Below are 24,173 nucleotides of genomic sequence, written 5' to 3' on the forward strand. Positions count from 1 at the left end.
CACACTCACGAAGGATGGACTTTCCAGAGAGGCTAGGCAGGACGCTAGTGAAAATCTGAATGTGGAGCCAAAGGAAGTTCCCGGAAGTTTCCACATTATTCTCTGGTTCTCACTGAGACAAAAGTAGCATAGCACAGTGATAAGAAATGGGGTTCTCCCAGTCCCTCCAGGGGCATTGAGGAAAGAGGCATTTGGAAAGAGAAGGCTTATGCCCTGGTCTCCTCAAATCCACACATGCAACTAGCTCTCCAGGCTCAGCTAAGGAAGGGAAAGAACATAAACCTATGTAACTGGAGCACTTGAATCCAAGTCCAAGCCTAAAATGTCTGGAAATCTTCAGTCTTCTGCTGTACCCTGTCATGGAAGGTGAGGTGGGAGGAGGCAAGGAGAAGACAAGAAGACCAGGTAAAATATGATTACAATTCTCTGGACCTTGGCCCACACTCAAGGTAATACCAGAGGAAGTGGTAAAAAGGTATTGGGTTATGGTGTATTTTGAAGGTAGAGACAATGAATTAGCTATAGGTGTGAGCAAAGAAGCATAATGGGAACACCAGTAGTTGTGGCCTGAGCATTTTTCTCAGCTGCAGTGTGGAGAAGATGTGCATATGTGTCTATGGGTCATGTGTCTATGGATGCTGACATGAGGCTACACCACAGAAATACTTTTGAATCTCTCTGTGACTCAATTTCTTACTCTGCAAAGTGGGAATTGCAATAGTAGTGACCTCACAGGGTTGTTGATGACACTGAAAGAATTAACTCATATAAAGTACTTAGAACTGTCTCTGGAAAATGATAAATGCTAGGTAAGTGACATAATCACTGCTCCTACTCATAAGCATATTTTGATAGGTGAGAAGCTCAGCTTATCCTGTCTATATTGACTCTTACTTTGGGTACTGCCTAGGTGTTCTCTGATGGGATTTGATCTGAATCGTCACTGGCTGGATCCCTCTCCATGGGTTCATCCTACCCTGCATGGAGTGAAACAACTCATCGTCCAGATGTACAACGACCCAGTAAGTAACTGAATGCCCTCCACAGCTGCTGATCTATGGCTTGATCTGGGAAAGGGCAGCATTGTATTGGGAAAGTCCACTAGAAGCTGCAAATTAGGAATACATAGCTAAAACCAGGGAGGCACTAGGCCTGCTCTTCTCTGAATCCAGCAGACCCAAGGACCTTCTCCCAATCTCTTTTCCTGCAACCTCTCACAAATAGTGGATTCAGTTTTGGAGGTCTGGAGGGTTAAAGGAAATATATTGGAGTGTATCCATATTTGTTAGGGATCTTTGGTTACAAGCTAAAGAAATAGGATTTGAATTAGTATAAGAAAAATAGAGAATTTATTAGAAGAATACCAAGGGCATGTCATGTAATTGAAGACTGTAACCTGGCTTCTTCTACACATAGGGAACATGACTGCTGAGTGTCACATCCAAAGGTTCTCAACACTACAGTAACTTATGCTCATTTTCCAGTTCCAGTTCCAAAAGGATTGTGATTGACCTAGTTGGGAGGACAGGCCCACTTCTGGGCAAATCAATTCTGGCTCAGAAGACAAGAATATGCAAGGACAAGGCAGCCTCTCTGGAACCATGTGGATGGAGTTGGAGGGTGGGTTGGTACCTGTTTTCAGAAAAGAGGGCCTACCATTTCAGAAGAAAGAAGGGGACATAGGCAGACAGAACAATGGGTGTTCACACCAAGTTTGCTCCCTGGGGCAAGTTCTTGTTTGTAAGAAATAGGAGAAGACAGCAGGGTTTCATAGCTTAGAGAAATGAAGCAAACCACGGTATTCTGTCTCTGAAGAGCTATCGCAGAATGGGGGGACAGACCATTTTTTCAGGTGGAGGATATGGGAAGAGGTAGAGAAATAGAACTTTTTAACAACTATAGCTGCCTAAGAATGGAGTATGTGTGTGTGAGCTGTGAGCTTTGCTTTACTAAAAGTGTTCAACTTTTAGTCCAAAAGGGTGCACAGAGGAGACTCAATTGTTGGAAGACATTCTAGTGCAATTCCATTTGAGTCCCTTCCAACTTCAATGACTGATTTTATGACCCATGACTGCTGTCAGGTGAGAGATGGTGATTGCTAAGACAACAAAAGTCACACAGTTGGGGTACTTCAGAGATGCACCAATGTAACCCATTCTACTTACCCTCATTGAGGATGCCAGTGAAAATTTCCTGAATTAAAGAGCGACATAGGTATTGATCAGATAGAAAAGTGCGCTTAAAAACAAATGCGTATATTAGAGCAGGGATTAATGAAAAAGTCAGTCCTGAGGTGCAATGTAGTTTTCTTGGCTATGAAACTCAACTGTTATCTTGGTCCTCCTATGTAAATTTTGCTTTCCTAGGTCCTTTCACAGTATACCTTCTGTGTCAGGGCTTGCATAACCATAACCCTAGGATATTTGCTTCCTTCGCCAGCTCATCCTTCTTTGTCTATAAAAGAAGGTGTGAACTGTGCTCACCAAATCCATATGCAGAGATAGAATGATTGTGGTTTGCTGCCTTTCTCTAAGATTTGAAACCCCACTGTCTTCTCCTAGTTCTTACAGACATGAACTTGTCCCTGACCTCTCAATGTCATCCTGATCAGCTTTCCTTGCAGAGAGAAACTGCTTCTGATTTTCTCAGGAAGAATCTGTAGTCTGCAGAGTTCTGCCCTCCCAGGCTTCTGTGTTGACTGCAGTTTCCCTGATAGAATAGCAATGCTTCCTTCTCAAAGAGAACAAGCTCCTACATTTTTTTTCTCATTTGGCTGATAATAGATATTCAATAGCTGCATGTTGAGTTGAATTGGATTGAACACAGAAAATCCTATTATGCCAAATGCAATATGGTTTATAGATACAAAACAATTATTCCCAGGTAGAATGATGAGGCACAGTAAAAAACAAACCAAACAAACAAAAAAATGGCATTGGACCAGAAGGAGTGACAGAGTGGAAACCATTGAACAAAGTGGTATTTTAGATAAATCCCCAAAGAGAGAAATGGGAGTTTAGGGGCAGCCTGGGGGAGGAACACAAGGGAAGTAGGTTAGGGTTGCTAAAGAGGAAAAGGCTTCGGCATGCCGTTGCTGTCATTAATTATTGATTTACTCACAAACAACCGGGCGCTCATTCATGCTACAAAACACAGATCCAGCAAGAGTGAGTTACAGAGATGTTAGGAAATGATTTGCGTCATGAATACATTGATCATCAGCTGGTTAGATCTTAATAAGTACATCTTGGGTGCTGAGCTAGTTGTATAAGCCATTTTCTTACTGAAAGGATACTCATTTATGCCTCAAGCAAGGGTGTGCAGCACTAATATAGGAGTCAAGCTGGCCTGGAATAGCATCCCAGCTCCCTCAGTTCCTTCCTCTTTTCCCCACTCTCTCTCTCCTCACTCAATCTTTTACTCCATTTTTTCCTTTCTTCTCTATTTATTTATATATGGGCTTTCTATGTGCACTGAGGTTCTACTAGTGAAAAAGAAAAACCCTAACCCTTGCAATATAGTGGGGAAATAGACTTTAAACAAGTAAATACTGATAAAGATGTATTTATAAGATATGTCAGGGGTTACCAAGAACAAAAGCACAAAGTATGACTTCTAGGTAGAATGGTCATAAGTCTTGGCTTTCCTGGGGCAGTTCTGGTTTATACCTACTGTCCTGGAGTATCTTTTAACAATGCCCTCTTTTCACTCCCGAAATTGTTCTGATTTGGATGATAAATTGTACACTCTGTCTATTAAAAATGATGCGAGGCCAGATGCGGTGGCTCACCCCTATAATCCCAGCACTTTGGGAAGCTGAGGCAGGCGGACCACCTGAAGTCAGGAGTTTGAGACCAGCCTGGCCAACATGGCAAAACCCGGTCTCTACTAAAAATACAAAAAAAATTAGCCAGGTGTGGTGGCACATGCCTCTAATCCCAGCTACTCAGGAGGCTGAGGCAGGAGAATTACCTAAACCTGGGAGACGGAGGTTGCAGTGAGCCAAGACTGCGCCACTGCACTCCAGCCTGAGTGACAGATCAAGACTCCTTTTCAAAAAGTATAATAATAATGATGCAAAAACACCTAGCACAGTGCTGGTGTATAGCAGACCCTCAACAACCATTACCTGGATCTGATTCAAATTCACATTTGACTTCAGACATCTTTGTGCCCAGTTGCAAACACTGCAGTGCCCTGAGGCATCTGCCCTAAGAGCTTTAAGTGCATTTCTGCTCCTGAATTTCAGTGTCACATACATAGTCACTCAACCCTGAACTATCTGAACTGCCAGGACAACTTCTGGGCTTTTTTCTAAATGCACAGCCTCACTCCTCCTGTCCAGGTTGCCTTCTGCCCACAGAATCAACAAGCAGAGAATCAGCAAGACCCTCCAATATCAACTGTCATTCCTTCAGGCCCTGTGCTGGGTGCCGAGTTCACAGCCTGGTGGAGACAGACATTTACAGACAGTTATTCTAGGTGCATTTATAGAGTAAAGCACAGGGGTTGTGGGAACCCAACCCAGGAGGCAGCACCTGGGCTGATACATGAGGGATGCTCAGGTCAGGGAGAACTTTCCAGGCAGAGGAAACAGCATGTGCACCTGCCCTGAGAGGGTGTCTTACTCAGGAGGCTGGAAGTCATTCAGTGTGGCTGTTACCAGGGGCAGACAGAAGAGGTTGTTATGACACAGGGAGCAATCTGGACTTTACTTTCATGGGAATAGGGAGCCACTGAGGATTTTAAGCAGGGAATTGACAAATTAGGTTTGCATTTCAGAGAGACCCCTCTGGTGCCTGTTAGAAAAATAAATTCGGACGGTGCCGAACTAGAGACAGTGAGACCATTAGAGTTTGCTGCTGTGGAGTTGAAAAGGAAGAAGAGGAGTCTAGAGGTAATAAGGAGCCAGACCTAAGGGTCATGGTGACTGTGGCTGATGGGAGAGGAAGGAGTCTTGCATGATCCCTATGGTTTTGACTTGGGCAGCCGAGTAGTGTGGCACTTTTCCTGAGATGGGAACCCAGGAGGAACAGTTAGTACAGGGCCAAGTGATGCATTCATCTTTAGAGGTGCTCAGTGTACAGTAGACCTGAAGTGATATGTCTGGCCTGCACTGGAAGGCTTCTGGAATGAGCCCTTCTATGTGTTTCTAACCTGGAAACAGGAGCCTGCTGTCCTTGTGTTAGTGATGACATTGACTTCGAAGGCTGCTTTCCTAGCCCTGTGCTCACCAAAATCTTACCCCTCTTGGGGACATTGGGTATTAAATGATGATCTTGAAAACAAAGTGTTTAACCAAGAGGACTACCGTTGATCTGAGACATTAAGTGTTTCATTCTCCACTCTCATGATAGCTGCCTGTGGACACTGTGTCCTGGCCCCTGTTTGATAGTTATGATTGATTGTCCCCCAGGGAAAGGGACTGGTTAACTCATCTCAGGGTCTCTGGCGCCCAGCAGGGACCTGGCTGTAAGCAGGTGCTCAGGATAAATGTTGAGCAAATGATGAAGCGAACCTAGAGCTTCTGTGACTTGGTTTTAGAAGACTTTCCTGATAAAAGGAAGAACTGAACCACAGACCCCTCCCCAATCTTATCTCTCCCTCAGAGTATCCCCTGATCCCACTGCCACCATCACTGTGTCCTCCTTTAATGAAGGCTCTGATCTGGTGACAGAGATTTCCCTGCAACCTGCTGAGATTGTCCAACACTCCTAAGGATAGAACCTGAGATGGCATCACCCACTCCCATTCCCATGAGAGAGGATTCTGATCATCTTCACATACTTGCTTCAGTCCTGGACTCGGCATCTACCCCATTTTACCCCCATTGAAATTAGCTCTCTATGGCCATCAAGGGTTCACTCAGATCCCAGATCCCTTGTCTTCCCAGTCCCTAACCTGCCCTCACCATCTAACCATGTCTTGTTTGGGAGCTGTACTTAGACATTTTGATATCTTTAGTGGTGGTAAAGATATCAGTTTTAGAACTGGTGGGAGCCAGTTCTAAATGTTCTGTAATCCAGGTCTCTCTTTCCAATTCTGATTTTAGATCTGAGATCTAATTAGCACCAGAAATGATATTACCTTTCAGGCGAGAGCATACCCGCTGTCCATGGGAGTTTGGCTTTCTCCTAGCACACACACCACAGAGTATGACAGTGACTTCACATCACACAATCAGCCACACAACCAGAGTCACTCACCCACAAGGCCACAGACAGGGCCCTCCTCTCACAGCTATATCCAGTTATGATCTCAGAAAGCTAAGCCCATATGTGAATGGGCTTCCCAGGACCATCCACCTGCAACTCCACTAGCATCTAACTATGTACTTGTCAGGTGCACCCAGTGTTTGATGAAGCTAAATAACAAAGTAGTGTTTGCCTTAAAATCCTCAGTTAATTGACTGCAGCACACATTTTTCAATGTTCCCATTTGCAAGACTCTTGAGCTATCTCTGGGGTTACAGAGATTAATAGGGCAGAGTCCCAGGTCGGGAGAAGCTTACAATCTGATGAGAAGGCCAGACCCTTATGAAATTTTAATTCCAGGCAGTTAGGAAGGTGTGCTATAATGAAGCAAACACAGTGCTTTGGAAACATGGGGCTGAAAGAGATTAATCCATGCGGGGGTTGGGGGTGGGTGATCCAAGGAAGCTTTTTCGAGAAATCTGCATTTGTACTGGTCCTTTGGAGATTGGTAATACTTCATCAGGTGGCTGAGCTTTGGAGAGAAGGGAAGTTATAGGGAAAGGGGAGAGGGCATTCCAGGAAAATCTGAGCAATGGAATGGAGGTAGAAGACCTCAGCTTCTGGGCTTGGTGTGCAGGATTTATAACAGGTAGCTGTGAGGAGGGCATGTGAGGTGCAGGCTGAGGAAGCCCATGGATGGGTTTGAACACTGCCCCAAGGCATTTGGCTTCTTCCTATGGCCCAATGCTCTCTTCTTACTAAAATCAAGGTCTCAGGCCCACTTTTAAATTGATTTTTAACTGAATTAAATATCACGACTAAAAAAAAAAATCAAAGCAAGGAAACAAAGTGCCACTTGTTAGGAATATTCCAGCATATATCCTCTCTGTCTTGAAAATCAGAGTAGTCCGTGGAGAGTCCTCAAAAACGCTGGAGCAAGGGAAAGAGAGATCAATGAATAGCATTTCCAGCCACTCAATTCTTCAATCTAGAAATCTTGGAGTCATTCTAAAATTTAAATCCACCTGGGTCTGTCTTCCCTGCTTTAAATTCTTTCAGTGGGCCTGCATTACTTCTGGAATAAAGGCTAGTGTTCCCTGGCATGCTGTTCAAAAACATGCCCTATTCATTTCATTCAGCACCTTTCTGTACTCCCAGGACCTAGCACAGAACCCGGCACTGTAGAGAATATTCTGTTGAATGATGAATGCACTGATGAATAAACAATGCATGCTTTAGAAAATTACTAAGGCTGCAGTGTGGAGAGTGGATCAAAGGAGGTGAGACTACGTGGGAAGAAGGGAGACCAGGTAGGTGCTTATTGCCATAGCCGAGGTAAGAATGATGAGATCCCAACTCAAGTGAAAAGGCTGTTGCTAAGAAGAACCCCCCAGGGTCTGTCTGGGGAGGTGAATGGGTTTCCAGCAGCCCTTTTCTTTACCTCCTGAGTCCCTCAGAACCCAAAGTTGCTATTTTGAGAGGTTTGTACGCTCCGAGGTGATTTTCCCCCGTTTACTAGAGGAGAAAGGCCCTCCTCAGCTGCTGCCTGTGTTGCTATAACAACTTGGCTGCAGCTCTTTTAGACAGATCCGTTTCCTTAAATCATTTAAGGAAAATTAGCTGCCATAACAACGCAGAGCAGTTTTTAAAATAGAGCAACACGGGGCTGGCTTTTTTTTTTTCTTTTCTTTTCTTGCCTCCTGCAGCCCTTAAGATAAGCTGCTCTCTTTCTGTCAAATAAATAAATAAATTATAACACATTTACTTGACAAACAGAGCAGCTGGTGACATGGTCAAATAACACACACAGAACCAGCACTCATTCACACCAACCCACAAAATACACACACAGATACACACACACAAGCACGCAACATAGCCATATGCAGAAAACACATACATTCACAAATATCAAACAGAAAATACGTATACATAAAAACATAAACATGGTAAATAAAAACAGGCACATAAACAAGTATGCAGTTCTACATAATTACACCAAGGAGACATACAAAAACACACAGCGCAGTTTCACCATTCAATTAAACCGAGGTCTGTTCTTAGGAGAAGCAGGGGTCCCACTGGGTCACCAGGCTAGAAGGCCCTCGGATGGCAACTCCTCACTAGAAACCAAGGGACCCGAGTGTCCATACCTGACAGGCTTTCGAGTCCATTGGCCCAGAGGAGAGTCTTTTTGTGGAAGGAGTAAACCCACTTTGTGGAGGGTGAGGGGTAAAGGATACCCCTCATACACCCCACGTACACATCAGAAATAAACTAGGAGGACAGGAGGCCATAGCCATGGCATTCTGGGTGAGGTAATTCTTTACCCCCTATGGCAGGATGTTTATCACTCCCCAGGAAAAGACAGAACCACCCCTGTTAAAAATCACATCCCTAGGGCACTTGCCGACTGTGTCACTGAGGCCTTAGCAACTCTGGGAACTGGACTGTGGGTCCCCAAACCTTTGTTCCATCCCCATGTTTCCTGACTTGATTATCCCAGAGGTTCCCTGCAGGGAGCAGCTGAAACTGTGTGGCAGTAAATGGGGTTGGGAATACGAAGTCCTCTGCCAGGGTGGCTGAACCACTCATTTGCTTGGTGCTCATAGGTGAGTCTCTTACCCTCTCCGGGACTTTACTTTCCCCCTTGTCTGCACATAGTAGAGGTTGAAGATTGGTCTCCAAAGAGCCCCTCTGGCTCCAGCTTTCTGTGCCAGATAGAGATATCTGTTGGGTATAGCTCTTGATCCACTGATGGGCAGAACTTCCACAAGGCACAAAAGTCCTGGCTGCTGCCAGAGAAGGACAGACTGATTGGATGCTTAATGAAAGTGCTTAGTACAAAGCAGATACTCCATAAACGTTAGTTTCCAAAGCCTCAGTGTGCCCATCTGCTAAAAGAGAAGAACAATCTCTGACCTGCCTACCTCACCAGTTGTAGAGCAAGATCCAATATATGTGAGTGGAAAGTGTTTTCTGAAGGCGAGGAAGGATTCTTGCCCTGGAGTTGGGTGGAGAGGAATGTCCTGTTGAAATGTTCAGACAGCAGCCAGCTGCTGGAGGTGCCATGAGGGATAGATTCAAGCACCCACACCAGCACCATGGGTTGCACTCTTAGGTCTGCTCAGTTTTCCACTCCTACCTACGTGGCCCAGGAAATCAGTAAAGAGCCACTGGGGTGAAAGGTTCAATATGGAAATAAAGACTTGAAGTAAATGTGATATTGTACAGGGGGCTCTGAGAACATAGGGTGCTTTGGATTCATGAAATTTTTACAGTTTTTCCTACAGCAGTTCGAGATGGTTTATGAAACTTTAAGGAATTTTAAGAGAAATCATTACTTTTCTGAAGGGCAACTTCTCCCACCTGTGATAAAAGACATGGTTTTTCTAACTCTAGATTTTCACTTTGACTCCAGCAGAAAGCAGGGTAGAGATGGATTTCATGCTTCAGAATAATATTCCTGTCAAGCAGGTTGCCTCCTTCAATTTCTATAACACCTTTTCATCCCGAAAGACTCTGGATACCTCTCAACTACTGACTAGATACATATTACTTCAATTGTAGAGTTTCTAGAAGGTTCTCTTTGAGTCCAGCCCATTACACTCTCTATGCCTCAGTTCCCCTGTTTGTAAATTGGGAATGGCAATGCTCGTCTCCTGGAATTTCTGTTAGGATTAGATACTATGCATATACATAACCTTTAGTAGCAGGTATATGAGAATAGACTTTACGTACCTGGCTATTGCAGCACTTACCTCACTGTCCCCCAGCCCCAGCTCCCATACTCCACTACACACTGTAACTCTATTAAGGGCTTAGCCTTAGCATTGGTTATTTTTATATCCCCAACACCCAGCACAGGGAACAGGCCCTCAATGAATGTGTGTTAGGAGAGAGGGAGAAAAGGCAGGCAGGAGAGAAGAAAATCACTTATTAAAACCTGGAAATGCATGACTATAATTCCAGCATTTTGAGAGGCTGAGGTGGGAGGATCACTTAAGGCCAGGAGTTTGAGACCAGCCTGGGCAACAAAGTGAGACCCCATCTCTAAACAACAAGAAAAAAGAAAGACAGAGACAGAAAAAGAAAGAAAGAGAGAGTGAGAGAGAAAGAGAAAGGAAGGAAGGAAGGAAGGAAGGAGAAAGAAAAAATGAATTAGCTGGGTATGGTGGTGCAGGCCTTTAAGTCTTAGCTACTCAGGAGGCAGCAGCAGGAGGATCCCTTAAGCTCAGGAGTTCTTGGCTATAGTGAGCTATGATCGCGCCATTGCACTCCAGCCTGGGCAATAGAGCAAGACACTGTCACGTGCACACACACACACACACACACACACCTGGAATTAACATCTGAACAGACTTGTGAAAATACAAATTCGCTGAGTAAAGTGGAGAAAAAAACATTCCAAGCCAAGTCACACTCTCAAAATCCTCCGTACTCTTTAGAACCCACCTGCAAGCCTATCATCTTCAAGGGTTCCCTGTATACTTTGTTTCACAGTGAACCCTCATTTCTTTGTTCTTCTGCAAATCCCTCCAGTGCAAAGGATCTACCTTCACCTCCCTGCTGCCCTGGCCAGGGCCAGATGCTTATTGGTAGCTCCGTGAGAACCTCTTGAGCAGTTGACTGATCAAAATGCAGTCTCTCTAGAGGGTAGTTGTTTGGATTCCTACAGGCATCCCACAGAGCTGGGTAAACCCCCTGGTTAAGGTGCACATCATGCTGTGTTTTAGTGATCATTTTCCTGTCTGCCTCCTTTATTCTTTGAGCTTCTCAAATACAAAAATTGTGTCTTTTTCATTTTGTTTCTCCATCTCCTGGCAGAGTCCAACACTTAGTAGGCACTCAATGAGTGTTTAGGGAAATCTTGGTAGCTCCCTTATCTGACCCATCATTTCCCAGCAAGACAGCACTGAAACATCCCAGAGAAATTCATTGCAGTCTCAACTTTCAAACCTCTATAATTCTCTCTCACTGTATTGCATTTCCATTAACTAATCTTTCCTTCATATTTTGCCCCTGCTGATCCTCTGTTACAAAGAGCTCCCACATATGGAATCTCTTCTCAAGCTCACAAATTTGGAAATTCTGGAGCATTGGAATCCACCCACATAGAATCTCCATCAGAAACCCACAGATTCTAAAGTTTTCTTCTTTGCTCCCTCTCTGCTGCTGATATCTATTCAATTTACACTGGTTTCAAAATTAGACCAAACTTGCTTCTCCATTTTCTATGTCCCATGGTCACTCAATTACCCAGGCCACAAATGAGCTAAAAAAGAGTCTCTGTGGGTAGTCTGACACTCCTGCAATAACCTCTTCTCAGTTACCAAACTACTCCAGTTTGCCCCAGGTCATCTCTTCCAGGAACTTTTCCAGTTAACCCACTCCATCCATTTGTTACTCCTCCCACATACTCCTCCCTTTCCATGCCCCCGTCTGAGCAGGTTGCGATCTGCATATAGCCTGCTACCCGATTAGGGACTCAGCTGAGCAGGCTGCAGAGTACAGGTTACATTTTAGGGTGTTTTGTGTTCAGTGTGTGTGGAAATTCTCCAAGAGTTATTTTTGCTTGTTGCCGTTGAGAGGCTCTCAAGCCCAAGACAAATTCACTCTGGTACATCAAATAGCATATTGCACTTCAGAAATCAGCCTTAGCCATGGGAAATCAAGTAAGCCAGATGCCTAATTAGTCCATTATTTACTGTGGTGGAAACAGCTGAATTCTGATAAGAAAAGGACCAGGCTAATCACTCCTTCCAGCAAGAACTGAAGTGTGTAACCTTCTGTCAGGAAATTGCCCCTATTTTCTTTAAGTCCTAATGCCCATCTCCCAACTCCTGTACTGGTCCCAAGTGTCTGACTGTGGGAAGCCTTATCAGCTTGGGTATGGCCCAGCCTTCTGGCCAATGAGCCTTGATGCTCTACCACTCAGCAAGTCTTTCTGGGCTTGCTTTCACTTGAAGGCTACTGAAGTGTATAGATAATCTTCCCTAAACAGTAATCTTCAAAAGAAAAAAGTCATTCATTTACCCGTTAAAGATTTCCTGAGTGCAGGCATTGTATGCTAGAACACAATGGCAAATAACAGTCCCTTCGCTCAAGGAGCTGATGATCTAGATTAGAGCAGTGGTTTTCAAACTGTTCTTAGAAAAGTTGCAAGGGGTCTGAGGGGGCTTCTCTCCATTTTACCCAGAGCAGGATAAGTTTGTGGTTAAGAGCTCAGGCTCAGGCCCGGGTTTAAATCTCAATTCAATGTTGACTCAATAACTTTGCTACCCTGGGCAGGTTCCTTAACCTTTCTGAGCTTCAGTGTCCTTGTTTGTAAGGAGTTGTTTTGAAGATTAAATGAGGTGATGCCTGTAACTTACTTAAGGCATTGTACCAGGCACATAATTCTCAAAAAAATTTAACTATTATTAGTATAAGAAGTGTATTTGAGGCCAGGTGCAGTGGCTCACGCCTGTAATCCCAGCACTTTGGGAGGCCAAGGCGGGTGGATCACCAGAGGTCAGGAGTTTGAGACCAGCCTGGCCAACATGGTGAAACCACATCTCTACTAAAAATACAAAAATTAGCCAGGCATGGTGGTGGGTGCCTGTAGTCCCAGCTACTCAGGAGGCTGAGGCATGAGAATCCCTTGAACCCGGGAGGCGGAGGTTGCAGTGAGCCGAGATTGTGCCATTGTACTCCAGCCTGGGTGACAGAGCAAGACTCCATCTCCAAAAAAAAAATGTATTTGAATAAAAGATTCCTTGAGCATAGAAAGTTTGCAAACTTCTGGTCTGGAGCTCCAAACCAAGTCAACCAATGATTGAAGCACAGGGTAGCACATGTTAATGATAGACAAGGGCTCCGGGTACCATGTGGGTAAAGTAGGGTCATCTGAACTGGAGTTAGGGGTCAGGCAAGGCTTTCTGGAAGAGGTAATCTCTGAGATAAGCTTTGAAGGAAGAGTAGGATTTTTTAAGACAAAGACTGGGGGAAGCATTACAGCAGGGGGAGCAGCATATGTGAGGACACAGGTATTAGGCAGGTGAACATACTTAGGGAATTACAAGGAGTTTGGTTGGCTGGACTGGACCAGGAGAGCATGTGGAGAAGGGGCAGGAGGCAAGGCTGGGTGGTAGGCAGAGATGAGTCATAGAGAGCCCTGTGGGCTACCCCAGGAAGCTTGGACGTGACCCTGGGAGCCATGGATGACAACCCTTCAGGGAGTAGAAAGACACAGAATTCAAAAGAGAGGGAGAGAAAAAAATCTTACTATGAGTTTCTGGGTTGTAAAATATATTGTTGTGTTTAAACCTTTGAGCCAGCAATTGCAGTACTAGAAACCTAGACTTCAAAAAAATCTGAAGTGTGAATAAGGATTTATGCAAAAAAAAAAAAGGCCACAGAATAATTATTTATAAATAGTGAAAAACCCAGGAAAATCTAAATGCCTAACAGTGGTAAACTGATTGAGTCAATCATGATACATTCATATAATGGATGTTTATGAAGAGTTTATATTATTGTTAAAATGCTTATGCTATAATTTTAAGTGGAAAAAAGGAGAAGACAAAGTTGCTTATGTATTATATGTTAAGACATATATAACAACTAGGTTTAAAACATACACAAAAAGAATGGATGTAAACTAGATGTTAGCAGTGGTATTTCTGGGTCCTAGGGTGCTTTTTTTCCTCTGCTTTTTTATACTTTCCAACAATTTTCCACAAGTATATGTTAACTTTATAACTAGAAAAAAATTATGGAAGGAGGAGGGGACCTAGCCACCCACATATGAGGAGGAGCTTTATTTTATAAAACAGAACAAAACTCATTAGAGTCCATTGCCTGGTTCTAGGTCAGTCTATAGGATAAAAGCCTCTTGAATCCAGCCCAACCCATATGATAGAAGAAAACTGGGTTCAGTACCCATCTATCCACTCGTCTGTCTAACCAGCCATCCTTCTATCTCTCTTTCCATCTATCTTATCTCTACTTTCTCTGTTCAAAATTCCTGTCCCAGAAGGCTCCCCATATTCAGGCTCCTAATGTCCTAGGAAATTTTCTAACTCTTCACCCTCTTTGTAAGTACAATAGGGAATTTCCCTATCCCTTCCCTAGAGCACACCTCACATTTCCTACTTTGATCCCTCTTGGTCAGCTAAGTCTTTGGCCTCCCAGCACTGCCCTGTCAGCCAGAAGGACTGGAGACAGACTCTTTAATCTGATAGGGATTAGGAGCAAGGACTCTGAAGTAAAAAATTGTCTCTAGCCTCCAGTTCTGGCTCTACCTGCCACCTCACCTTTCTGAGCCTCCATAGCCCTATCTGCAAAATGGGGTAATACCATCTCTTAGAAAAGTGTTGTGAGGATTAAAAAAACACCACATACACACACAAAAACCCACTAAGCACTTATATAGTGTGGTCTTTTGTAAGGCTGGTAAATTGTAAGCACTCAATAAATGTTAGCATTTATTATCAGCTCAAACCTAGTAATATACAATAGCTACTATTTCAATGTTAATTTCACAAAGGAATCTTCTGAATAATATTTCATTATCACCATCTTTAAACTTAAGCATTTTAAAAACAGCTATAGCTCTGGTTATTGAAATAGCAATGCAAGTAGGTTTTAAAAGACAGACTGGGCCAGGCATGGTGGCTGTTGCCTATAATCCCAGCACTTTGGGAGACCCAAGCAGGAGGATTGCTTGAGGCCAGGAGTTCAAGACAGAGAGAGCCTCCATCTCTACAAAAAAAATTTAAAAAGCCGAGCATGACGGTGCGCACCTGTAGTCCTAGATGCTAGGGAGGCTTAGGCAGGAGGATTGCTTGAGCTCAGTGGGGATCGTTTGAGGCTGCAGTGAACTATGATCATGCCACTCAACTGCAGCCTGGGAGACAGAGTGAGACCCTGTCTCTTAAAAAATATTTAAATACGTAAATAAATAAGGACAGATTAGAAGCAAGTTTGAGCCATTAGCTCAAATGCTCTGGCCACTCCCCATCCCCATCTTTGCAAAGTCTTTTTACAGCTGTGCTAATATCTTTAATTGGGTTACAATCAGCCCAGTTCCAGAAGCTTTTCTTTCATAGGGTTTCCTGCATTTGTCGGTTTCAATTCATTCCGAGTGGATTTTACGGTTTAACCTTCGGAGGGCAAGCCGATTTCCTTCATTCCGAGAGTTTGGGTATGTGTGCATGTGTGTTTTGGGGGCAATTCACCATAATCCCTAAGGGCTGACGACAGCCAGGATGCTTCTAGAATGAATTATCAGTAAATGCGATACTCTAGATCCCCCAGGGGCGATTCCAGACACCAGGAGAGGCTTGGGGCGGGGCTTCTCTCACAGAGGCTGGAGGCGGAGTTTGTACGCTGATTGGCAGCTAAGGCCACTGTACACAGCAGCCCCCACCGGCTGATCCTACAGGGCACTTCAAGGGCAAAGCTTTGCTTTAAACTCCTGGCACCACCTATGCAGACTCAGCAGTCGGGAGGATTGACTTACTCAGGCTCCCAGTTACAAGAGGAAAACTTCTTTCCTCTTAGAGTTTAGCTCCAGGCTATAACCTTGAAAAAGCCTCCAACTGCTAAGGCGAATCTTTATTAGTCATCTTTGCTCTGTGACTCGGCCTCCTGGCATGGGTGGGGTGAATGAAAGCAGGGCTTCAGGACCCTGCAGAGCGGAAGGGGGAAAATGCTGATATTTGTTAAGCATCCATTAAGTGCCAGGCACTGTTTCATCTAGTCCATTTAACAACCTCTAGAAATGAGCATTATTATCCCCATTTCTAAGGTGAGAAAACTAAGGCTCGGCGTGACTGTCCCTCCCCTAACCGTAATCTCTCCTGCTGCACACATTTATGACTCCACACCACACTAATCTGTTTACGTGCTTGTTTTCTCTCCTCAAATGTGGACTCCCTGAGGGATGAAACTCTTGTTTCCGTCACCTCTGCACTCTCTTGCACAGAGCATAGCGCCTAATACATCAGTAAAATGCCAGATGAATGGCAGAACAAATGAAAAGCAGTTGAAACCTGCAAGGTCACACAACTGGTAGTCAAAGAACTTGAAGTGGAAGCCAGATCTGCCTGATCCCAAGACCCACGACCCTAGTGCAGAGCAGGGTGGGCGTGCTCCCCAGGGGCCCAGCAGCAGCCAGAGGCCCCTTGTTTCTCAGAGTCTCTTGTTTTAGCTTTCAAATGCATGGAAGCAGCCAACCTAGAAAGGAGAAATTCTATTGATTTCCCGTTTTTTTTTTCTTGGTATAATGACACCTTTTAAGCACAAAAATTCAGAATTACCCCCATTATCTTTTGGTTAACATGATATTATAAATAGATTTATTCCATTACCTTGGGCACCCCACTCCTCCACCCACCACTGTAAGAAACGTTGGTTTGAAAAGTCCAGAATGAACTCCAAAGACTGAGCATGCTAGGTAAATTAGGATCTGGGATCTTAAGAGGGGCTGGCTAATACTAACACAGGCAAGAGGTTTTGACCTTAGGATGTCTCCTGTTCCTCCACAGGTTGTTGCCATAGCCTGAGGATGTACACATCCCCAACTTGGCTACTTTTGACCTTGGATTAATAATGTAATTCTGGCCTTCTAGGGTCTCAGAGATCACTTTGCCCTATGTGGAGCCAGAAAACTTCAGAGCTGGATGAACTAAAGAGGTGCTCCAAATTAACCTTTCATGTAGAGAGAACACTTCAGCCCAGGGCAGGGCAATGGCTTGCTCCAGGTCACACAGTGGGACTGTAGTACTGTAGAATTGTGACTCAAACTCAGGTTCCCAGGATTTCTACCAAACTTGGAGCACATGCACTCCAGGCCCCGGGGATGAATCACTAGCACATGGGTCTTGTCATATAACTATTTTCACTAATTTGTCACAGAGATGTATAGTTTTCAGAGCACATTCACATACAAGCATTCACTTGACCCTTTATTGCAACATTGTGAGACAGGGATTATTGTTTTGTTTTGTTTTGTTTTGTTTTAAGAGACAGGGTCCCACTATCTTGCCTGGGCTGGTCTCGAACTCCTAAGCTCAAGCGATCTTCCCATCTCAGCCTTCCAAAGTGCTGGGATTACAGGTGTGAGCTACCATGGCTGGCCTATTGTTTTGTTTTACAGATGGGGAAACTAAGACCTAAAGTTATTAAGTAACTTTCCCAAGAGACAGAGTCAGTATTGAATCTCGGTTCTTCTGACTCTAGGTGGCCCAGAGGTGAGCACACCCACTGATAAGTCAGAGGCAGAGAGGAGCAGGAGTGGCAAGGTAGAGTCTCATCTCTCTTGCTTTTCCCTCTTTTACCTTTTTAAAAAAGCACCTGGACTCGGGTCCCCTCTCAGACCACCATACCTTTCCCAGATGTCTCTGAGGGAATGAAGGGTAGAGCAGAGCAAGGTGTAAGAGAAGCAGAGGGTACTCAAGGGTCCAAGCCATGGTCATGGCCGGCCCAAGGGCCGCCCCAAGGCAGAAGTGGCAGACGGAAGGCCACAGGAAGTCAAATTCTGAGAAACAACGGCCAGCCTGTAGGACAGAAAAAAGGTAGAGAGAATCCCCATGGGCATATGGTAGGAGGGATGCAGTTAAAACAAGAGCCATCACATGAACAGAAGCACGTAGGAAGAGAATAGCAGGAAGGAGGCGGGTCTGCATAGTTTAGAGAGTCCCTTTGGGGAAGGAATGGATTAAAAAAAGAAAAGTGGTCAGATTCTAAAGGACCTCAGAATACCAGACTGAGAGATTTGAATTTCACCATTTTGGCCAAAGGCAACCCTTAGAGGTTTGTGGGCAGGAAAAGGGCAGACTGACAAGCATTAGCTCTGATTATGCAATCAGCACCAGTGTTTAGACCTCAAAACAGTGACCCCTCTAATCTGACAGTCTGCTTTGGTATAATTTGTTAAAAATGACAAAATGTCTCATTTTGCTGCAGTTCGTTTTGACCTTTTTTAATATTAGAAAGTTAATTTCAGAAGGGAAATAAATGTATTAGTGTTGTCACAGTCATAAAAAGATGAATTCTCTTCTGTCAAGCTATTTCTTTGAATGAATCCATCATGCTGTAAAATGGTTGCTTTCTAACACTCAGCATCTTCTCAGCTCCCCCCTCCCTCCTTTTCTCCCTCCTTTCTTCCTTTCTTTCTTCTCTCTCCCCATCCCTCACTCCTTCCATCTGCCAACACATCTACTATGATGTGCTTTGGGGGTAGAGAGATAAAAGAAATGGTCCCTGCTCTGAAGCAACTTCCCACCTCAAGAACTGTGAGAAATAAATTTATATTATTTATAAATCACCCAGCCTCAGGTATTTTATCATAGCAGCACAAACAAATTGAGACCCCATTTTGAGTAGCAACGGTGTAACCGATGGCAGAAGCAAACTTTTGGGTCCAGGGTAGAACTACCGAGGATGTAAGATTTAAGATTGTTGAAATAAATGCAAACAGGAAAAGCAATCTTACTCAGATCTGGTCAGCAAATAGAGTTCTGGGTTCATTTTCTTACCTGGAAATTTTACTTTCTTGGGTTTAAAAGCAGTGATTCTCTTAAGAGATTAAGGGGAAGAAAACTGAACTTTTAAGGTTTTGAAGAACTTTTTATACTGAGATCACATCTGTTTTAATTCAAGTTTCAATCTGGTGTTTCCCCTGTAGCTCAGATTTCTATCTCAGGCAGGTGCAACAACTACTCTCCTATGGGGAGGTGGCTATCTCCTTTCCCTCCCTACATCTTGGTAAGATGCAGCTTCCTTCCCAAGATGCACCAGCACAGCCACAACTTTTTAAAGCATAATTGCCTAAAGGCTTTCAGGGCTTCCCAGTCATACAGGGGTAAGACTTCCCAGTTTGGTATTCAAAGATTCAGACTCATCTCTCTACATTCCTTTGCTTAAAACCTTTACTTTTATCCGAATATGCCTGTTCCTCTCCCAGAAGGACTTCTGGCCTGCCCACATTCATATTGCCACTCCTGTTACATTCCTACCCATCCCTGCACTTGCACCCCCACAAACTCCCCTCTGATTGGACTTTTACCCCTCCTCTCTTATTCTCTAGCCCTCAGAATTCCATATGGCCTTCAGATGTTCATGCCATTGCTTCCAGAAAGCCTTCTGTCATTGTCACAGCTGTAAATGAGCACATAGTATAGGCTTATACATTTTGTATATCATTTATTTTCTAAGAATAACCATATCATCCCCATTTTATATATGAACAATAAGAGACATTGGGAATCCAACCTGGATCTATTGAACTCTGAAGTCTTGATTTCTTCTCTCCTTCTTTACCCTCCCCGCATACTTTGTTTGTATGTCTCTTGTATTATAATCACATATTTCTTTGTTTTAGAGTTATTTTTCTCTTTTGCTGAGAGGAGAATGTAGTTTTGTTGGGTTAAGAAGGTGAGGTAGATAGAACAACCTAAAAGACTGCTGGATGTTAAAAGTGAGGGGGAAGGCTGCAAGGGTAATGCAAACTGGGGGATAAGGGGCATATTTGCCCACATCTTTTCAATGGAAAAGTGACAAGAGAGCCCTTTGCAGTGTGCAGGCATCTTCTCTAGATTATCCTCATTTGATTCTCAAGATCACCTTCTTTGGGCTACACTTTGATGGATTCCTATGATCAGCCTCAATACTACTGGGTCCTATTCAAGTTAGTTAGGATTAATGAGTTAGATGCAATCAAATCATAGACCCTTGGAGCCAGAAGGAAAGTGAGAGATTCTTGCTCAGCCTCTTCATTTTACAAATGAGAAAACTTATGCTGGAAGGAAAATGACTTCCCCAAGGTCATTGGTGATTTGGTGGCAGAGATTCATTTGGCATTTATTACCTTTTTTTTCCTTAGCATCTTCCATTTCTGAACAAGGTGCTTCTGGGTGAATGTGTATTTTAGTTGATGCCAACAGTTCTGTGTGCAGCAGAAGAATAAGAAATAAACCTCAATTCTTTGACTCACCCTTGTTTCTCTGTCAATAAAGTGGGTTTCTACCAGTTTTCTTTTCATCAGAGGGTGACCTTGGAAATCTAAACCTTTGACACCTGGTTTTTCCTCTTGTGCCTTATGCTTTCCAACTCTTTCTCTAATTATTTCTTATGTATTTAGTAGTTAAAATTAAAATGCCCACTAACACAGCCATTTATCTCATGGCCTTAACTCATAATTATTGCACAACTGGAGGCAACCTTGAGAATGGGAAAAATGAAGAATACATTTCTGCACGAAACTGTGCTGTATTATTGTGGTTAGCTTTTGCTATGAATACAACCCCAATATCTTGGTAGGTTACCACAGCAAACATTTATTTCATGTCCATGCTCTATAAGGGCTGTAAGTGAGCCAGCCACAGCTCTGCTGGCTGTGCTCAGCTCTATGTATCCCTCATCTAGGGCCCAGGCTAAAGGTGTCACCCCTATCTGGGACCTGCTGTTTTATGGCAGAGAACAGGAACACAATCTCATTTAAAGCTTCCACACAGAGATGGCAAATATCATGACTGCTCACTTTCCATTAGCCAAAGTGTGTCCTCAAGCCAAGGCCAAAGTCAGTGAGATGGGGGGTATATATACTCTTCTTAGATTCTTAGGCAAACAAAAATGACAATAGATTTCTTATTACAGGGAGGGAAGAATAGTTAGGAACAATGATATAATCAACCAAAATTACTTTATTGCTGAATCAGAATATGAGTTTAGGGAAATCATTTGCCCTCATTGGACCCCAGTTTCTGATTGTTTAAAATGAGAAAGTTTGCCTCTTTAGGGAAGCAAATTAATATTCTGAAAAAATTAGATATATCTAAGTTCAAATTCCAGTTGCACCACAGACTAGCTGTGTGATCTTAGGTAAGTTATTTAACCTCTCTCATTTCTTCATTTTTCTTCAAAAATTCAAACTATAGTTTTAAAAAACACACATACCTCTTAAAGTGTCTCATAATCTCTCTTTTTTTTTTTTTTTTTTGAGGCGGAGCATTGCTCTCGCCCAGGCTGGAGTCCAATGGTGCAATCTCGGTTCACTGCAACCTCCGCCTCCTTAGTTCAAGCAATTCTCCTGCCTCAGCCTCCCGAGTAGCTGGGACTACAGGTGCCCACCACCTTGCCTGCTTAATTTTTGTATTTTTAGTAGAGATGGGGTTTTGCCATGTTGGTCAGGCTGGTCTTGAACTCCTGACCTCAGGTGATCCGCCCGCCTTGGCCTCCCAAAGTGCTGGGATTACAGGCGAGAGCCATCGTGCCTGGCCCTCATTTTGTTTTTAACCCTAGAAATATCTTTTAGGGAAAAGAAAAGTCTCTTGTGAGAAAACATTTTTTAAAGATGTAATTCATTTAAGTTCTTTTAAACTTAAGAAAAACTGAATTCAACACCTCTTTTAATACAAATATTTATAGTGTATTTCTGTTTTTTAAAAGCACTTTTATTTAGCCATCTATTCTGCCAACCAGCTATACTAAAATCTGTCTGTAGGTGCAAGATATTGTTAATGGTCATTGTTTCTGGGCTGTAGGATTTCAAGAGATTTGTTTAACTTTCATCTTTGTACTGAGACAATGTCCAGGCCTTGGCTGTAAGACTGTAGAAAGAAGCACCCCTGCCTTTCTCGACCTTCATCTCTGTAACTGCAATGGATTCTGAACCATTCATGTAGACAGCACTTCTTCGGGATGCCTTCTCTGCCCCAGCCATCCAGTTTTCCTTCCCCTGAACTTTCCAACCCCTTGTGCTGGTCTCTATCACTGCACTTACTGATCAATCACTCTGAATGGGAGTTGTTTGATTTCTGCCTGTATCCTCACCAAGGGTGTAAACTCCTCTGACATAAGAATTGGGCTTATTAATTTCTTTGATACCAGCACCTAGCGTTAAGATCTGGAACATGGTAGGTATTAGTAAATATTTGTTGAATGAATTAATAAATGTGGTTATATTCTGTCCAACCAGGCAGTTGATTCCCACAAAGTATTGAGCACCCCCTGGCAGCAGGCCCCTGGCCGCACTGGCAGTTAGAAAAGCCAGTGACTGCTCCTCAGTACTGCCTGTGCAGGTTTGCATTATATGCAGCTCCCACTTCCTCCCTCTCCTCCACTTCCTAGGGCCAGAAGAGCTCCTTGTGTCTGAGCCTAGCTGTTTATGTTCCTTTTCTCATTATGGAATGTGGCAGGATTTGAACTTTAAAAATAAATGGATTGATTTTTATCTTGAGTTTTTGTTTGTTTGTTTCAGACTAGGGAGCTTTAAAAATCTTATTTTCTTAAAACCCATAGGGATAGTCTCACACAGATCCAAAGCGGCACACAAAGTGCTTATATATAGTGTTGCCTGGTGGTTAAAGGCATATGCTTTGCAGTCACATAGATTTATTTTAAATCCTTTCTCTCTCTTACTCAGCTGTGTGATCTTGGGCAAGTGAGGTAGCCCCTCTGAAACTTGATCTTTAAAATGAGGATAATGGCCAAAACTCTGGCTTATGTGAAAATTAAATGAGATGCCCGACATTCTCATTCTATGGTAAGAATTGCTGAGCTCTAACAGCTAGCCAGGTACTATTTTTAAAAGTCCTTTACTTGTATTAACTCAGTTAGTTCTCACCACTGCAAAGTAGATATTATTATCCCCATTTTAAGGATGAAGAAAAAAATAAAAGTAATTGTCCCTGCAGTCCTACAGGCAGCTCTTATACCCAGGGAGTGTACTGGGTCCTGACATCTCTCTGCCCTCAGGGCAAGATCAGCATTGGCTCAGGCCATGACCCTCCCCGAAGAGTCTTTCTCCCTCCACTTACTCTTTCCTGCTCTCCATACTCCCTGCCTGGGAAGTCAGGCCATCTGACAGGAAAATACCTTTCTCTCCCACCCTTCATTGAAGCACAGAGGTGTGGGCCTCTGCCAGGAAGCCTCAAGCCTGCTTCTAATCCATTTGTCAGGCTGCCAGAGGGCTGGGCGGCCTATCCGTTTTTCACAAACAGATATCAGGGCAGCTGACAGAGCTGGGCAGGCTTAGAAATGGCTTTAGCTGTGAGCAGAATCTCAATGAAGGCTCTGGCCCAGCCTGTAGTGGATGTGAATGACCCTAGAAGGCCCTGCCCTGGCAGTCAGGGAGGAGAATAAATATTACGGGCTCAGGACCCAGCTGCCAGCCCCTGCCTTTCTGTATTTTGATGGTTTTTTGTCCTCAACCATATTGAATGCTGTTCAGTTGTATTCGATGCCCCCCTTCTTCCAGGCTGTGTGTGTGTGGAAGGAGGAGGGAGAGACTCCTCATTCATCAGAAGCTGGTTTCCTGAGGTGCAGGAGACAGGGCGTGTGGGAAGAGGGAGAGTGCAGGAGGAAAATTACAAGGAATCTGTGATTCCACTGGGAAAGTAAAAGTTAGAGGGAAATGAAGGAAGCTTGGAAAGTGAGAGAAAATACATAGAATATCTTAGGCACTGAATATCAGACCTTTCCATCTAAATGTGCATAATGACAAGGAAGATGGAACATAGCAATTCTGGAGGTTTTCAGGGGAGGGGACAAAGTGGCCCCTTAACATTTATTTAAATATCATCTTTTATCTTCAGAATTTATACAAATTATTTGAATCTTACATTGTAAAACAGGTTTCAGTCATCCATTTCTTCATTCTCACCTTTAGGGATGCACCCACTGCCCTACTTCCTCAATGCCCCCCACCAACCTGGCAGTGATTCTGTGGCATGACTGTAGTCTCTACTGTCTAGTGCCTGAAAAATGCATCCTAACCAGTAGCCCAGTGTGGGTAGCTGGGCTAATTCATACTGGCATGCAGCAAGCCCCGGTCATATGTTAGGCACTGAGCACTGGGGATGCAGAGTTAGACACAGCTTCCATCCTCAGGCAGCTCACTGTCCAATGGGAGAGACAGAGCCAATATTGGATTATTGTGGTACAACATAGTCAGGCTACAGCAGCAGCAGCAGCTTCTACACTAGGCACATG

The 24,173-nt window shown here is 43.7% G+C and overlaps 1 protein-coding gene across 14 annotated transcripts in view; it reads left to right on the forward strand.

Annotated features, from left to right (window-relative positions):
- Nucleotides 1-24,173, forward strand: part of AGBL4 (AGBL carboxypeptidase 4) — a 1,457,272-nt gene that overhangs the window by 1,345,497 nt on the left and 87,602 nt on the right. For all 14 annotated transcript variants that reach the window (XM_054666739.2, XM_054666701.2, XM_009457345.5 and 11 more), the window contains one exon: nucleotides 911-1,022. In XM_054666739.2, the coding sequence (XP_054522714.1) occupies nucleotides 911-1,022 (112 nt within the window). The remainder of the gene's footprint in view (nucleotides 1-910; nucleotides 1,023-24,173) is intronic.

This window comes from Pan troglodytes, chromosome 1 (assembly GCF_028858775.2).
Source record: "Pan troglodytes isolate AG18354 chromosome 1, NHGRI_mPanTro3-v2.0_pri, whole genome shotgun sequence".
In the NCBI taxonomy this organism is placed as follows: domain Eukaryota; kingdom Metazoa; phylum Chordata; class Mammalia; order Primates; family Hominidae; genus Pan; species Pan troglodytes.